Here is a 16,940-nt window from a genome sequence, read left to right as displayed (position 1 = left end):
GAGGTGTAGCATTATTGCTTTTATGAATTTCAGATGATTGAGGCAACTGGTGTTGAGTTGAGAATTTCATCTTAGTTTCTTTTACATACAACATAGTACAGTAATATCTCCATTAGCCGGAATCCCTTAAACCCGGAACTCTCCGATGGCCGGAATTGAAATTTTCTCAGAAAATCGTTTCCAAAGCTGGAATTTTCTGGAAAATTCTGGCTTTGGGAATGATTTTCTGAGGGGCACATTTTTGGGGGAAATTCTGGGAAAATTTTCCCAGTACCCGGAAAATTCTGGGGATGAGGGATTTTTTCTTGCTTTGAGATAGTCATCTCGTTACCCGGAAATCTCTCATTCCCGGAAGTGCTCTACACCAATTGTTTCGGCTAATGAAGATATCACTGCTGTAATACCTTTCAAGAACAACTCATGTACAGTATATGACTGCCAAATTCTATCAGTTAGCAACCTCAGTGAACCTTAAAATAAGATGTCTTGGGCTAATCTGAATATCAGCCCACCCACCAATACCATCTCTCACCCTTGAAGTGGGGCTAAGATGATACTGCCATTGAAAGCTGAGGGTTGATGTTGATGCTATAATGCCTTTACTACGCTTTGACATCTTCGGTCTTTAAGCACACAACTTGGTTAGGATTTACACTAATCCCTCATCAATTAAAAATTATTAAAGAGAGGGAGAGAACTCTCTGTTAATGAGTTGTGAAACCACACAACTGCACAATGTTGTTTTTCTGTTCTCTCTCATGGTCAGTTGGTTCAGTACAGCTTCAAGGAACCATTTGATTTCCACACTACTGTATTTTCCTACCTTACTCTGTTTCTCTGTCCAGAGACAGTAGAGGACCTTTACTTATTTAGAGCTTTTGATTTTAAGAAATGGGGTTGGCTATAGTCCATGCCTCTTTTATTCAGCTAGTTAGTCAAGTCAAGAAATAAGTTTAAGATGGACTTTTTTTCTCGTCCCTTGTGTTTAAACTGACTAGTTAAATTTATCAGGTTCAGATTTGGGTGTGGAGCCTCATGGATATCTAAGTTGATATTTATTTTATCATGTAGCATTCTGTTTGGCACCTGGCCTCATCAAGGCAATTTTAATTTTGATGTGGGCCATATTGTAACCTTTACACAAGAGGCCCTGAACATTAGTAGAACAGTCCAGGACAACACTGGAATGCTGCATTATAATATGATTAACTCACCTTTTATTGGTATCTGTTGCACAACACCTGGAACTTTTTTTCTGCAGCCTTTCATTCTATAAATGGCTTTTTATACCAGAGTCACTCTTGAAACTTGTTTGGTCACAAAATTTAATTTTATGACCAAACCTGGAATGAATGACATAAGTCCCTCTTTCCTCCCCAAGGCTTCCACACTGATTGACGAGAATTGAGGGTAGTTCTGCAGTCTCATTTTGTGGCCAGAACTGTCAAGTTAAGATTGGGTAACAAATTGCTGTGTAACTTCACAACTCTACTCTACCCATAAGCCTACAGTGGTGACTGTGATTTCTTAAACCCCTTTTAAGGGCTACAGTTGCAATAGGGTAGTTGGCTGATCTTTGGATTGTCCCCAGTTGCCTTTGTTAAAGTTTCCCTGGGTTCCTTACCCATAGATTTTGGTGGTAGTCATATACTGTACCAGAGTTGTTCTTTCCTGGCTCTGTGATAAAATGGGATTTCTGGAGCGATCTTTCATTTTTTATGTATGTACTGTATACTGTACAATTTCATTCATTCATTCATTCATTCATTCATTCATTCATTCATTCATTCATTCATACATACATACATACATACATACATACATACATATTGTTCTCTGAAAATTCAAGAAGTTCATGTTTACTGGAAAGATAATTAGCTATGTATCACACTGCTGTCAACCTTTAAATTTTTGTATCTCACCACCTTTAGCAGGGGGCATTATGTGTTTTATTTTTCATTTGTTTGTGCACACACTTAGCTGGTTAAGAGTTTCCACCTTGGTGAAGATGTTTTTATCTTGTAATATGTTCACAAGGGCTCAGTAGTATTTTCTGTAAATTTAAGCCACACTAATAAGTCATTGCATTGTAGATAATGATTTGAGTAAAAGATATTTTGAGAATTTGGTAAGTTTTTTAATGAGTTGATGGTGTAAAGATTACTTTATGTATTGTGTATTTGTATACTAATATACAATTTCTAAAAAAGTAATAATTGGATTCACTTTAAGATCATCACAGCAATCATTTAACCACAACCATTTGTACTTTGTAGTTTTACTCATTTTTTTCATTGCTTATATATTATATGGAAATGTCTGATCAAGCAGCAACATTGGCTATAATGACATGTTGCTATTTTACCTAAGTTTGTGGTAAGTGTGGATGACTCATTAGCAATAGATTATGTGCATATTTTAAGGTGGATGTAGAATATGTAGATTCATTACCACAATACTTCTTAAAATTATCAGAATGGCATTATTTTCCATCATGTACTTCATAGAATATTTAAACTTATGGAATAGCTGTCTATGTTCATTAGATACAAAAAAACAAAAGGTAATATTGGCAGTGATGGGATGTTTTACTTATAGGTGCTGGCACCCACACCTGTTCATTGCCTCACTCCATACACACTTATCATGCCTTACAATACTCCCATTCCTCACTCTCCCTCCTATGTGATCTTTCACTGCTTCCCCTCAAATTTACTCATATTTTCTTTCACTTTTTCATCTCATTTGCCCTCATTCTTATCGCTCAACCTTCCTCATTCTCCTTCTTAAACTCAACATTTCAGTTACTTTCCCTCCTCCTGTTTCTCTTCTCACTCAGTCCTTTACCTTGTCTCCTTGGTCTAACGTACCTCATGTTGTGTGCCTTTCTTTTTCTGTTCTCTCATTCATACTTCTCCTGTAGACAGTTTTTCTTCTCATTTATTCTTTCTTTTATCATCTTTGGCTCAACTTCTCACTCATAAAGTAATTCTCTTACCTTCACAATCCTTCATCAGTATCTTCTCACTTCTCTCTTATTTCCTTTCTCATTGTTGTACAGGTACGTACTTGTTCTTTATTATACTGTAGAGAGAAAAGAAATTAACAGGTAAACAAAATACACTTCAGTTAATATTTAGCTCACATCAGAGAAATCCTATTGGAACAGCTCTATGAAGTACATAAGTTAGAATTACCTATTCATTCTATGCATTATGGGAGGGAACTTTTGCCTTTGAGAGCAGGGAAATGTCCCAAAGTTTGGGTATAATGAGAATCTAACGATTGACATGTTTTTGCTATTTCACAATGGAATGGATGGAAAGCTGTAGACTGGGTCACATGTAAAGTCCAAGATCAAAGGCACCAGAAATGTTAGTTGAGGAATCTTTGGTTGTAATAAATATAAACAAAATATCCATGCTCTAACATAAGACCGGAATAAAAAGTTAAATTGATTTGGTGAATGGTAAATACCTTTATCTGTCTAGGGGCAGTATGAACACTAAACTTGGGCAGCTATTTCATTAGTTTGAATTATGTTCATCAGTACTATCCCTGTCATTTGAATTTAATAAAAGAATGTATAATATACTTATTTTCCTGCCTTCAGAACCAAATTTGTATTTGTATTTCCAGTCACTACATGTATTATTCAGTGTATAGTATGTGTTTAGGCAATTAATGCTATTTTGATGTTTAGCCTAAAACTCAGAACCTGATGAATTCATATCTATTAGACTCCAGACTTATCAGGTTTTGTGTTTTTGGCACAGATGTAGTCTCATGTCATGCGTAACAAAAAATCAGCAACTGCAGCAATTAGAGTTGGGATTTATCATAATGGTTGCCATGACAGAAACAGTCTCAGCATCAACAAAAGCAGCAACATGATCAACAGCAACAACAACAACCTCAACAAGGGGGTAGTAAAGGAGACAGCCGCAAACCCCCCCAGTCAAACTCAACCACTTCATCTACCAACCACACCACGCCCTCGCTCCACGCAACTATAAGTGAGTCATGGTTTTGTTGCACGCGCTAAACACTGCATGAAAGTATTCCTCAACATGCATTCTGGTGTCTGGAAAACCTTCTTTTATACTGTAAATTATCTGTATGGTAGAAGAAGACTCATGTCAATATTGCAGTTGTGGTGTTAGTCTTGAGAATTTGTGACTTGTGTAATGATTTACTGTATATGTCTGCATGGATAAAGGATATTGGTTTTGTATCTGTATGTAGAGAGAATGTGGGAATTAGCTTACTTTTTTCTTTTTCTTTTTTTGTAGGTTTACATTAGCGATAAATGACATGAGAAATAACACCAAAACACTTTTTGTAGTTTTTCTTCTAAATGGGATATACATTATATTTGAAAGCTTTATGAAGTACTGTATACATGTTCAACGCATTATTGTTGTAAGTTGGAAAATGCTTTCAGGACTAATGTATTAATTTCTTGCTGCATTTTTTCTTAGGTGTTTTTAGTGTGATTTTAAGTAATTTTGACGAAATTATATACAGTATAGGTATTGTGTTTTTTTGTTTATAAGGTACAGTCTCGTTCAAGATTCTTCGAACACTGCTGGAGACAGCTGGCAACTCAGGGCAATTTGTTTACTATACAGTAGAAGGTCGATATAACGCGAGATACCGAGATACTTTCCAAGAGAGGTCGCTTTAAACCGAATTCACACTAAATCAAAGTGTTGTTTCAATGGAATAATTTAGTTTGGTACCTGAGAGAAACACAAAATACTAAAAGAACTGAGAGTCTACCCAGATGCACCTCAGCCCATCTCTTAGAATAAACAAAACATTGTTTTTTGTAGTATTATGTTAAAAAACACTCATAAGTCAACACAGTTAAAATTAAGGGATGCTAAATGGTCTGTTTACTGGCTGGGAAGATGGAAGTGAGGTGATATGTTTGACAGTTGATGCCAAGGTCTGGTGCTTATTTATTTATCTGTCCTTAAGAGTGACTTTAAGTTTTTCTCTTATAAAATGTCACTGAACTGACATGGGAGAATATAATTAACAATGCTGGAATTCTTATAAGATAGTGATTAATTTGAATATGAACATGCTATAGCTCGCATTAGACATACAAATTTTAGTTATAATTTAAGAATTTTAGTACAGAGAGCAAATATTTTTATCTCTTGTGCAAAATATATGACGTTTATATTAAAATTATTCGCTGTCTTGCAAGGATTCCAGCAATACAAATTATATTCTCCTAACTTTAGTCTGTGACTTTATAATAAGATAAAAACTTTAAGCCTAAAACACCAAACCCGGGCTGGGAAGACGGGGCGGGGTGATGGGAGGGAAGTGACAGTGACATGTTGGACAGTTGGCGCAGAAAGTTTTAGTGAAGTATTTGTTTGTTTATTTGTCCTTTAGCTTGAGTTTATGTTTTTTGCTTATAAACTGTTACAGAAGTGACTGGGGAGAATATAATTTACATTTCTGGAATTCTTATAAGATAGTGATTAATTTGAATATAAACATGCTATAGTTTGCACTAGACAAAAATTTTAGTAATCATTTAGTACATTATTTAGAGCATTTGTACAGTGCAGCTTTGCCCTTAGGACAGTGTAGTGTGCCCAGAGAAAAATTGGGCGCAAAATTTTAAATATGATGCGCCAGATTGACTCGCACAAAATAGGAAAGATTCGCTTTAAATTAAAACATTGTCCTTAATTGTGGGTGTCTCTTTAAATCAATAATCTTAAATTGAATCACTTTAAATTGACTTTCTACTGTAGTACCTAGTAAAAAATATGAATGAATGTAAAAGATTATCGGTAATTGGTTACCTAGTTCCCCGTTGCTTAGTTAATGGTTGGGCTTTGTTATTTGTACTATATTATACTACGTACTGTAGTAAACAAATGGACTTGAGTTGCCAGCTGTCTCCAGCAGTGTTCGAAGAATCTTGAACGAGACTGTGCATGTATATAACAGAGTAGTCTATTATGCCTTCCAAAGTCAGGGGAGAATGTAGTTGCAGCTTTTCCCATTCATCCATCTGTCTGTACTAGAACCTCCCATATGTTTGTGCGTCTTTTATAGCACATCCTGTCTTATTCTTAACCCCTGGAGGAAATCACGTGAGATATCAAATCCAGAACTTAGTATGATTTGTATGAGATGCTAAAGTCAAACCATTACATAAGGGTCAGGGTTGCAGGCAAGGTTGAAGAATCATCAGTCCTCATTTTATGGATTGGTATAAAAGTGTTAAGAAACTGGTTATACCATGCTGATGTTACTAACTGCAAATGAAAGATAACCTTCCAACACTCTTCTGATGTGATAAAAATATTAGATTTAGGCTTATGAATGAATTATGAAGGTCAATAGTAGTAGCTGTGAAAACAAAAACAGTAGGACCTCTCAGTAGTCATTTAGTGGGTGTGGTGAGGTGTTGGTGATGGGAGATTTTCTATGAAGTAAGGGTAAAAAATTTTGAGGTTGTGGGTGCAACTGAAATTGAAGACGTACAGTACTATAATTTTACAATCAATCAGGTTAATACAGTATAGTAAATCCTGGCATGTATGATCTCTTTAGCTGTTATTTTACTGATCATGTTAATCTTTTTGTGAATACTGTATCACCATACGTTTGCATGATATATTCATTTGAGAATGTTTCAAATGTGTTTAAAGTCTCCTCACAAGAACATCTGTTAGCTTGGCAGACTACAGCAAGTCAACAGCTTACATCAGAGATGTGTTCCTAGAAAATTTGAGGTAAATAGGACCAACATAAACAGGATATCTGTCTGTCTCCCCCCCCCCCATAAACTTAGTGTGATACAAATTTAGGGATGTCAGCCAAATTTTCGGACACCTTAACTTATCAAACTTCACTGAACTAAATATTTGACACAAAAATTAAAACCATATTAATGCAGAGCATAAATTAAATGCATAAATAAATAATTAAATGAACCACTTGATACATGGGTATTATCAAAATAAAACTGAGATTGCTTACACCTTCTTGGTGGATGTACAGCACTTGCAGGTAGTATATTTTCCACTTATGTTTAAGAATCTTTTGAGAGATTAATATAAGATTAATGACAGGGAATATTACTCTATGTTCTTTGATTGAGGCAGATTCAGCAGCTTGGGGGTATGGCATTGCTCCTTGAAATGCTCAACTGTTGGTATTATTACCACACAACATTGCTTCTGGTATGCAATTTGAATTTTTGTATTGCACCTTGCAGCAAAAATTACATTATATTGGACAGGCTTGATTATTTATACAGAAAAATATTCTCTAAGCTGTTAATGGCATCTTATCAAAACAACACAAATAAAGTCAATGTAAATCAGCAACTTGCTGCATTGGATATCCCAAGCCTAGGTTTAACCACTCCCAAGGCTTCCTTCTACATGAGCCAATCACTGCAAGTGTAGCAAAACAAATCAGACTCAGTTTGGCGTAGGTCACTCTTTTGTAAGCTTAAACAGGTGCGAATGAATAAATCTCTCATTGGTGGATTTTAACCATGAAAACTCCTCATATTAGATTGAAACTTAACTCTTAATGAATTGGCAACTCAACTACAACCACAGTTGCCACAAGATTACATCAAATTTTCTTCATTATTTAAACAAATATACGAACTTTTGGAAACTTCTCATGACTTTCAATAATGATGAATAGTTTATTATTATAAATATTTTACCTTTGGTTTGTTTAATATTTATCCTGACAGTGATACAGCCGAAAACAGATCCACCAATTACAATCGCCCTTACATACAGCATTCCTTTACCAAGTATTGCCAGGTAAAATTGGGAGCACGAGACCTAGGGTGCGGTCGGTGCATCTTTGACTGACTGTACATGTTAAATGCTGACTGTGTGTGTTCTGGTCATGTTTTGTTGTTTTGCATGAGAGCATTGTGTCCATTGGACATAATTTTTCCACTCGTGAGCATACATCTGATTCAGTGGAAACGAGAAGGACTGAAGTACTGTTTAAAAAAGATGTCGACACTTAGATAAGAATTTATTAAACTGAATTCCATTATTGAATGTTTAAGTATACAGTATACTGTAGTCTGGATTTACGCGGATTTCCTTTACGCGTTTGGTCATATACGCGGCACCTGGCCAGACCGGCAATTATTAGTTACGCGGTTCATTCCATCATATACGCAGGAAGCGGCGCGGGCAGGGTGCGCACAAGGTCACCCAGTCAACAAAACATTACCGAGTTCTTCACCCGCCACCCACCACAGCCGGCCCAAGTCAGTGATAGTGAGGATATGGACTTAGAGGGGCTTGACAAAGAGGCCCTGCAAGCCTCTGTGGTGGACATTGATACAGGCGATACAAGTGATACAGGTGAGGGCCAATAATCTGCCCCCTGCCTCAGAACCAACCCCCCATCCCTGTGTGCCCAGCCATCTTTTCTACTAAAGTAAGTGTTAAAAAACCTAATATTATTGATATTTCTCTTAAATATTAATTGTGTGTGCATACCATCATAAAATTAAGATGCCATTTTTACTACAACGTACGTATTGTGTCGGAAAAAGGGTAGTCTGGCGGTCGGCCCAGTCTCTATTTCAATTAATCCCATATGTTCTGTTATTTCGTTTACGCGTTTCTCGTTTTACGCGGACCTCCACGGGTTTAATTGACCGCGTAAACCGAGACTATACTGTATGATGTTATACAAATACACTATTATTAGGTTATGAATGTGCAGTAACTGGGAGGAAATGTTTGAACTTTTTTCTTATTTTTGTATTTTGAGAAACTGTATGAGGTCCTGGATGTTCATCCCCTTCACTTTTAGTGCAGCCTTCATCTCAACCTTCTGTCTCCTTGGTCTTCACCTCTCCTTCCACCTCTGTCTTGTACTGTACACTATACCATTCTTTCACTTTCTAGTCTCTCAATATGTGAATATCATCTCAGTTCACCTAATTTGCTCTCAGCCCAAAACTTCTTTCACTTCCACATCTCCCTTTATTTTAGTAAATTTCCTATGCTTTATGTCCTGTTTCCCCACATATTGTTCAACAACCAATGTGTCATTCCTTTTCCGTCTAATTTGCTTCTTTCTCTTGCATCCAGAGTCTGTGCACGACATACATACTGTAGACTAATGTCAGGTCAACAAATCCCTTAAACATCCTCCTTCTTGAACACTATTATCTTTCATTATACATTTTCTCAATCCACTTGTTACTTTTTCTTCCTCAGCTGTTATTTAATTTAAGTCATCAGTGGTCTTTCCAATCACTGACACATCCTCTCCCAGATATCTTCATGACTCCACTTCTTCCATTCTGTTTCCATTCTATTCTTTTTGTCTCCCTTCCCTACTTATTTTCATCACTTTACTCTTGTTCACATTTACTATCAACCTTCTAGCACACACACTTCTCAGTTCATTCACGAATACAGTACTGTACTTACTTTTTTCTTCTAAATTGGCTGCTAGAGCAGTGTTATCTACAAATAACAGCTGGCTCGTCCCCCATTTACATATTGTATCATCAGCCACCAAACTTATATCTTACTTACCAACCCACAATTAAAATATTAAACAACCATGGAAGTCAATTTCCCATTTCCCAAGAAAGTATTTAAATGCATGCTTCACTTTACCACCCCAAGTTGGACAGCATTAAACAGTTTTCCATTAGTACGTACAGTATATTTCTATACCTCCCTCGTCACTTCTGTCAAGTCTTTATCATATGTTTTTCTTCTGTCCATAAATATCACAAAAAAAAAACATTCTTCTTTCTTCTCCAGAAACTTTTCATTTATGTTCTTTAACATAAAAACTTAACCCCACATCCTCTTCCTTTTTTTAAAGCCAACACTGCTCTTTTAATAAACCCTGAAATTATGTACAATTCTTATAATTAAGACTGCCATACATTTTCCTTATACTATACAGTATAATCATCAAGCCTATTATTCCTTTGAAATATGAGCATTCACTTTATTGCCTTTTCTTTACTACACATGCTCACAGCTGTTCCTATGATACATTTCTATCATGTACTTTCTCCTTTCTCATCTTGTTAATTTTTATGAACTTTTCACATCCTTTTTCATTTTTATGAACTTTTCACATCCTTTTTCACCCAGAACCTTCCATCAGACACTACTGTACTTGCCGCCACTCAGAGTACATTGACATCAAACAACTTACTTTTCATCTTCCATCTACCATCACAAATTTGTCTTTATTTAAATCATTTATTCCTCACTATCATTCATCTCCCAAGACACACATCTTTCAGCATCTCTCTAGTTCCAACTATTCCTGGCAGTTCATATATCTGTACAGTTTCCTGTGACCGACTCGGGTATTTGAGCCTAACATAACTATCACTTTCAATACGTACAGTTCTTCATGTCCCAGAAACTCTACCTTTCCTTCACACACTTCTCCATTCCCAGGTGAATATGTGCTTTCTGTAACTTGCCATTCTCTTCTTTCTTCTTCTGATCCAAAACATTTGTTGATTGACTTCTTTATATTGTATTTCATATTACCATATTTCATCATCCAGCAACATCATTGCACCTTTTATTCTTACTCTCTTATACACATGACTTTTACTCCCTTCACTCATCCCAAAGTCACTTCTCCTTTGCTCTTCAGCTTTGTTTTGTGCAAAACACAGACATTCAGGTTTTTGACGCTTTATTCTTAACAATCCATTTTAGCTTGCTTTTGGGTTTTTTTTAGTAACAATAGAAGGTTGGGTTATTAACCCTGCACCCCTAGTCTAGTAGGGGATACAGAACATCAAACCTCAAGTAGATAAAACTGCTCCCATGGTAACAGTGCTATTTCCAGGTGCCTGATAATTAAATTTAATTGAGTGTATTGCTTTAAATCTCCAAGTTTACAAAGGAAGTGCTTACTAATTGAAAGAACCTTTTACTTAATCTAGCACATCTACAGTTACCTGTGGCTCCTCTTTGTCTATGAATGCTTCTGTTCTATTGCTTCTATTGTTTGGTCGATATTGTTATTGTTGTGTGTAGATATGGGTTTGTACAGCTACTTCTGTGTGTGTGTAAATGGTTCTATATGGGTACTCATATGTATATTAATGGTTTTATATGGTGACTCCTGTTTGTATACACATACACCACCGATTTTCCAGGAACTGATGGTCCAGCACCTCCTTTAGTCTGGACAAAATTATGAGAGGGCACTTAACTTCCCTCCCTCCCAGCCAGGGTGAAGGCAATTTTAGGATTAAAGTTTTTATCTTCTAAAATGTAGCTGACTAGACTTATCAGAATATAAATTGCATTGCTGGAATCCTTGTAAGATAGTGATTAATTTGAGTATAAATATCACATAGTTTGCATAAAATAATTTTTTTTAGTCTAGTGTAGTACATTTGAGTACAAAAAAATATTACTCATATTTTTGAGAATATATATGTAACTTTCTTCATTTATTTTTACTCATTTTCATGCACACACCATCCTAAATATATATTGTGAAAAAGGTAAAAGAAATAATTGTCCTAAAGGTAAACCTGTAATAAGTTAATTACTAAAAAAATTATGTCTAGTGCAAACTATGGGATGTTTGTACTTAAATTAATCACTATCTTACAAGAATTACAGCAATGCAAGTTATATACTGCCAAGGCAATTCAGTGATGTTTTATAAGGGAAAACTTATCCCCCCCCCTCTCTATTTGAAAACTACCCACTTTGTTATCTCCCCTCCCCGACAGCTGCCAACACCTTAAAAAAAAAGAAATAAAACATACTCCCTCATCTTCCCAGCCAGGTTTTTTTTTTTTAGGTTCAAAGTTTTTATTTTATAAAATGTAGCTGACTAGACTTAGCAGAATATAAATTGCATTGCTGGAATCCTTGTAAGATAGTGATTAATTATTAATTTGATATAAGCATCACATAGTTTGCACAAGAGATAATTTTTTTAGTCTAGTGTAGTAAATTTAGTACAAAGTGTGTACAGTAATGTTGCTAAAAATTATGGCTTTTTCAAATTTAATTTCATTAAATATTTGTTTAAGTTTCTAGCTGTCCACGGTGCTTTAGAGACACGGGAGGTGTATAATTAGTGGGTCAGAGGTGTATTGTTGAATTATTATTACCTGACCTCAGTTGGTCCAGCAAAACGGATAATCCAGCAAGGCTTTGGAACCAAAGGTGCGGGAAAATCGGTGATGGATCTGTACATGATTCTGTTCTCTATGGGCACTGCTTTGTATGTTAATGGTTCTAAATGGCTTTAAGATTGATTTTGTGCTACTCATGCTGTATTGCTAAATAATCCTACTTTCAATGATGTGGTAAGTAGGCCTCCAGTTTCACGAATTTAAAACTAACTATATTTTTCAGTTAGTATTACATGATACACTATAGTCTTGGTTTACGCGGTCAATTAAACCCGTGGAGGTCCGCGTAAACGAAATAACAGAACGTATGGGATTAATTGAAATAGAGACTGGGCCGACCCCCAGACTACCCTTTTTCCGACACAATACGTATGTTGTAGTAAAAATAACATCTTAATTTTATGATGGTATGCACACACAATTAATATTTAAGAGAAATATAAATAATATTAGGTTTTTTAACACTTACATTAGTAGAAGAGATGGTTAATGTCCATTCAAATAATGGACTCAAATCCCCCTCTCTTCCCAGCTCACTAGCTCCTACCTCTCTGAGAAATGGTTGGGTGAAAACACTAGATTTTAACGTTTAGTAATAAATAATACCTCAGACTAAAGTTAGGATAATATAATTGACATTTCTGGATTCCTTGCAGGTCAGGGAATATTTTGAATGTAAACTTCATATATTTTGCACAAAAGATAAAATATTTGCTTTGTGTAAACCAAATTATTACATTAGATCTAAAATTTGTATGTCTAATGCAAAATCCATGATGTTTATATTCAAAATGATTATCATATTGTAAGAATTCCAGCAATGTAAATTATATTCTGGCAGGGTAATTTATATGAATTTTATGAGCTAAAACAAATATCTTCAGTAAATAAACAAAGAAATATTCTTCAAGGACACTATCTGTCAATCAAAATACCCCACCTCTGCCCTCTCTCCCTTCCTACCCCCCACCTTCCCTCCCTACCAGAGAAGCGATTGGGAGAAAATAGTATATTTACATTTTTAGTAATAAATAATAACCCAGACTAAAGTTAGGATAATATAATTGACATTTCTAGATTCCTTGCAGGTCAGGGAATATTTTGAATGTAAACTTCATATATTTTGCACAAACGATAAAATATTTGCTTTGTGTAAACCAAATTATTACATTAGATCTAAAATTTGTATGTCTAATGCAAAATCCATGATGTTTATATTCAAAATGATCATCATATTGTAAGAATTCCAGCAATGTAAATTATATTCTGGCAGGGTAATTTGTATGAATTTTATGAGCTAAATAAAAAAAAAATTATACTTCACCGCGTATATGAGTAGATGCACCGCGGAAAGTGAAAGTCCGGTTCTGGCAAGGTACCGAGTAAATGAGATAAATGAGAAATCGCGGAAAGTGAAAGTGAACCGTGTAAAGCGGGGTAATACTGTACTGTACTGTATTATGAAGTGTTTCTTACCCTAGGTAAATGGTGATATATTCAGAGAGCCCAGTCTATTATGATAATGTTTGGGATAAGATTAATTAATATAATATATACAGTATAGGCCCAGTTAGTTACCAAGAAAGATAGATTCTGAAGATTGCTTGTCAGTAACATTTGTGTTTTACGAATAAACCTTTTAAATACTAGCACAGGTAGTTAGATCCAACTTACTGTAACTTATACTGTACAGTGAACCCTCGAAGATCCGGACTAAAAGGGGGAACCACCTGTCCGAAAATGCCAATTGTCCGAATCTTCCGGCGAATGTACTAAATGTATGAAAACGATAAATAATAATACAGTATAGTCTGCATTTACGCTGTCAATTGAACCCATGGAGGTCCGCGTAAAATGAGAAACGTGTAAACAAAATAACAGAACATATGGGATTAATTGAAATAGAGACTGGGCCGACCGCCAGACTACCCTTTTTCCGACACAATACGTACGTTGTAGTAAAAATGGCATCTTAATTTTATGATGGTATGCACACACAATTAATATTTAAGAGAAATATCAATAATATTAGTTTTTTCAACACTTACGTTAGTAGAAAAGATGGCTGGGCACACAGGGATGGGGTGTTGGTTCCGAGGCAGAGGGCAGATTATTGGCCCTCACCTGTATCAATTGTATCACTATCCACCACAGAGGCTTGCAGGGCCTCTTTGTCAAACCCCTCAAAGTCCATATCCTCACTATCACTGACTTGGGCCGGCTGTGGTGGGTGGCAGGTGAAGAACTCCGTAATGTTTTGATGACTGGGCGACTTTGTGCGCACCCTGCCCGCTCCACTTCCCACGTAAATGATGAAATTTACCGCGTAATTAAAACATTTCATTCTGGCAAGGCACCGCGTAAATGACCAAATGGGTAAACATAAACCGCATAAATCCAGACTGTACTGTACAGGTACTTACAACGGGGTTAGGGACCGACATCCAGGTCGTAAGTCAAAATAGTCGTAAGTCTGAAATGCTTAAATAACACATAGAAAATCTAAAATGGGTGTCTCTTTTTCTTCTCAGCACCACTGTACTCACTTTGTACTCAAATTTACTACACTAAAGGACTAAAATTATTATCTCTTGTGCAAACTATGTGATGTTTGGACTCAAATTATTTGCTATCTTGCAGGGATTCCAGCAATGCAAGTTATATTCTGCTAAGTTTAGTCTGTGACATTTTATAAGATAACAACTTTAAGCATAAAACTATCTTCACCCTGTTTTGGGAATGCTTCTTAGGAAGGCTTCTTAGCCCAAAACCCCCAAATTTTTTGTCCGAATCTTTTGAAATCCAGATTTACTGGCTCACTGTATCTTGATTTAGCTGACCCAGCAAGAATCTTTGTGGACAGCAAAGTAACAGCTTACTTACATGAAGGAAAAAAAAATACAATACAAAGAGATGAGAATATACATAGAGCTCATCATAAGATTCTTTTTTTCTTTTAAAATGACAGCACAGTTACAGGTGAGGGAATGAGAGGAAGACCTAGAAAGAGATGGACAGACTATACCGTATAGGTGAATTAGTGAGGTCTAGAGGTGTGACAATGAATAACATGGGAAGAATGATTGTGAATAATGAACTGTGGGATAATTTTATATATACTGTACATGTGCTGTACCGTCATTAGAGTATAGTAATATAAAAGAATACAATGTCTCAGTGTGCACTGTAGATAGACGTGAAACATCACTGTGTGTGCTGAGATTCACTTTGTATTCAGCATACAATATTCACATTTAGGTGATGAGCAACTGTATTTGGATTTTTAAAAGGAAAATTTAGATTTTGTGGAAATGGGGATAAAGTATGAGGTGAAGAGGAATAGTAACAGTTTAGCATACAGTACTGTGTTGGACAGTGTAGTTGAGGGTGTGTAGGTACAGTACAATGAGAATGAAAAAATGAGAAGAGGGAATAGCAGGATGAGAGCAGCTTATGAGTTGTTGTCAGAAGGGAGGGATGGAAGAAGGAAGCAGTATAGAAATTGAGAGACAAGTAAAGGAATGCTAATTGATTGCAAAAGAAGAAGAGGTGAATGATGAAAGGCTGTCACAAGCTTTTAAAGAAAACAAGAAGGATTTGTGGAGGAACTGATTCGGTGGGAAAACCAAGAGAAGAAATGGAAATGGCATTTCAAAATTAGGGATATTCTGTGGACAATAGAGAAAGTGACTGCAACAGGTGAGAGTGGGGAAAACTATCCTATTAAGGACTTACAGGAATGAAAAGCATTAAATTGAAATATAAAAATCATAAGTGAGGAGTAGGTGAGACAGGCTATAAGTATGTACCCTTAAGAATGAAGGCTTCCTGAGTGAAATGAATCACTGTGGAAATGTTGAAAATTAAAAAAAAGAGGTAGATTGGATCATCATCCAATCTACCTCTTTATGTACAGTATTGACATGCATGATGGAGGAAAAATTACAATAAGAATGATAGAGAGCATTTGGAGTTCCCTTGACACCATGAAAAATTTACAGTAGAGAACATTTTAAGGGAAGAGCAGTGTGAATTCAGGAAAGGAGGAGGATGTATGGATCAAGTGCTTGCATTAAGGAACACAAATGAGAAGTTTTTGTGGAAGGGGGATGTATTTGTTTGGCATTCTTACATCCAATGATAGAAAAATAGCTTGGGAGGCTATTAAAAAAGAATGGTAAAATGAGTTACCAGAAATTGTTGAGTGCCAGTCACAGTTATTTATAAGGATAGTGAAACATGTGTCACAGTATGTAGTAAGGAGGGATTTGGTTTCCAGTGGACATAAGTCCTTGTTATGGATGTGTATTGTAACCTTGGTTGTTCAGTATATTCATAGACAGGATAGTGTGCGTGCATGCGTGCGTGCATGTGTGTCTGTGTGTGTGTGTTGGTAATGGTTTGAGTGTGATGTGTGTGTGGCGGTAATGGTCTGAGTGTGGTGTGTGTGTGTGTGTGTGTGTGGGGTAATGGCCTGAGTGTGGTGTGTGTGTGTGTGTGTGTGTGTGTGGGGTAATGGCCTGAGTGTGGTGTGTGGTGGTGAATTGAGTGTGGTGTGTGGTGGTGATTATCTGAGTGTTGTGTATGTGGTGGTAATGGTCTGTGTGTGGTGGTGATTATCTGAGTGTTGTGTATGTGGTGGTAATGGTCTGTGTGTGGTGGTGATTATCTGAGTGTTGTGTATGTGGTGGTAATGGTCTGTGTGTGGTGGTGATTATCTGAGTGTTGTGTATGTGGTGGTAATGGTCTGTGTGTGGTG

General features: G+C 36.2%; 1 protein-coding gene across 2 annotated transcripts in view; it reads left to right on the top strand.

Annotated features, from left to right (window-relative positions):
- Positions 1–16,940, top strand: part of LOC121863231 (bromodomain-containing protein 3-like) — a 244,323-nt gene that overhangs the window by 219,688 nt on the left and 7,695 nt on the right. The window contains exon 14 of one of the 2 annotated variants that reach the window (XM_042361723.1): positions 3,777–3,873. The exons of the other annotated variant lie outside the window; for it this stretch is intronic. Coding sequence (XP_042217657.1) covers positions 3,777–3,782 — 6 coding nt within the window. The 3' untranslated portion in view covers positions 3,783–3,873. Of the gene's footprint in view, positions 1–3,776; positions 3,874–16,940 lie in introns of those variants that run through there. 2 annotated transcript variants of the gene reach the window in all.

Source organism: Homarus americanus, unplaced genomic scaffold, assembly GCF_018991925.1.
Source record: "Homarus americanus isolate GMGI-L3 unplaced genomic scaffold, GMGI_Hamer_2.0 scaffold46197, whole genome shotgun sequence".
Taxonomy (NCBI): domain Eukaryota; kingdom Metazoa; phylum Arthropoda; class Malacostraca; order Decapoda; family Nephropidae; genus Homarus; species Homarus americanus.
This window is presented reverse-complemented; position numbering and strand designations above follow the sequence as displayed.